General features: G+C 59.7%; 1 protein-coding gene across 1 annotated transcript in view; it reads left to right on the forward strand.

Annotated features, from left to right (window-relative positions):
- Window positions 1-289, forward strand: part of ERICH6 (glutamate rich 6) — a gene marked incomplete at its 5' end in the record, with an annotated part of 8197 nt that extends 7908 nt beyond the window's left edge. The window contains one exon of the mRNA XM_029084723.1: window positions 26-289. Within this exon, the coding sequence (XP_028940556.1) occupies window positions 26-289 (264 nt within the window). The remainder of the gene's footprint in view (window positions 1-25) is intronic.
- Window positions 290-1160: the final 871 nt, after the last annotated feature.

The following is a 1160-nucleotide window of genomic DNA, read 5'->3' on the forward strand; positions in this document are numbered from 1 at the left end:
GCTACCTTTTGCCTCTGCTCCCCAGGTCAGCGACTTCGGCCGGCTGCCTCCCCCTGCCCGGCTGGATGAAGAGGAGCTCCTGCTGCTGGCCTTCAGGGTGAGGATTCTGCGGCTCTTCGACAGACTACAGGGATGCTTGAACTTTCCTTCTAATGAGCAATGGGAGAAAATTAAGCCTCCAGCCTACCTTATCACACAGGCTTTAAAGATCTTACAGCTTTGCACAACTTCTGACATAAGCGATGAGCTGCGCAGCTCAGTCAGGGCGATAGTAAATGCTCCAGTCTGACCAGCACGTGTGTGGTATGAAGGAAAAATGAGCCCCTGATGCTGCAGCACCTGCACACACTCAGCAAGGTTTCACCTGCAGCCCTGCCCTGCCGTGGCACCCAGAAAAGGGCACCTGTGGCCATTCTGCTCCTGGGGCCATCCCACCCCGACGGAGTCTCGCTCAGAGTGAGTGGGGCTGTGGGGCAGGGAGCACCAGACCACAGTTTCTTATCAGCTCACACTGGAGTGGTTCTTGACCATGGAGGCACCAAGAGGGGCTTTGCTCAGGGCAGAGTAAATCCATGCTTGATGTGGGTGCGTTGCTCCTGAGCAACCTCCCTTCTGTCTCCCAGCAGAACCCAGCCCAGGCTGACCGGTCGTTTCAGCCCATGGATGTGTCACAAAGATAAAAGCCATCAGAGCACAGCTAAGCCACAGCCTGTGACGGGCACAGGGGAGGTGTTTGCTCAGCAGTCACCCACGCAGGCGCCGCTCTGCACAGCCAGCGTCTCTGCCGAGGACACGGCCCCTGCGGGATGCCAACCCCTGCCTGGCACGAGCGCCGGGTGGCAGCTCAGCCGGCTGCAGGCACAAGACACAGCAGTTCCCATGCAGGGGGAGGGACAGGAACCCACAGTTTGTCCCAAGGTCACGCGTGGCTGCTGGGGACAGAGGGCTGTTAACATGGACAGCAGAACATGGATGAGCCGCAGCAAAAAAAGCTGTTCCCTCCCGTCACGGTCCCAGCAGCCGTGGGAGCAGCGCGGCTGGAGCTGGTGAGGCACAACCCTTCACGAACTGGGTGCCTCGGGCTGGCTCCTGCCACAGCTCTCAACAGTTGGGACGTTGGCAGCCAGAGGCTTCACCTGGCCCTTCACCCTGCACCAGAG

Source organism: Antrostomus carolinensis, unplaced genomic scaffold, assembly GCF_000700745.2.
Source record: "Antrostomus carolinensis isolate BGI_N321 unplaced genomic scaffold, ASM70074v2 scaffold33934, whole genome shotgun sequence".
Lineage (NCBI taxonomy): Eukaryota > Metazoa > Chordata > Aves > Caprimulgiformes > Caprimulgidae > Antrostomus > Antrostomus carolinensis.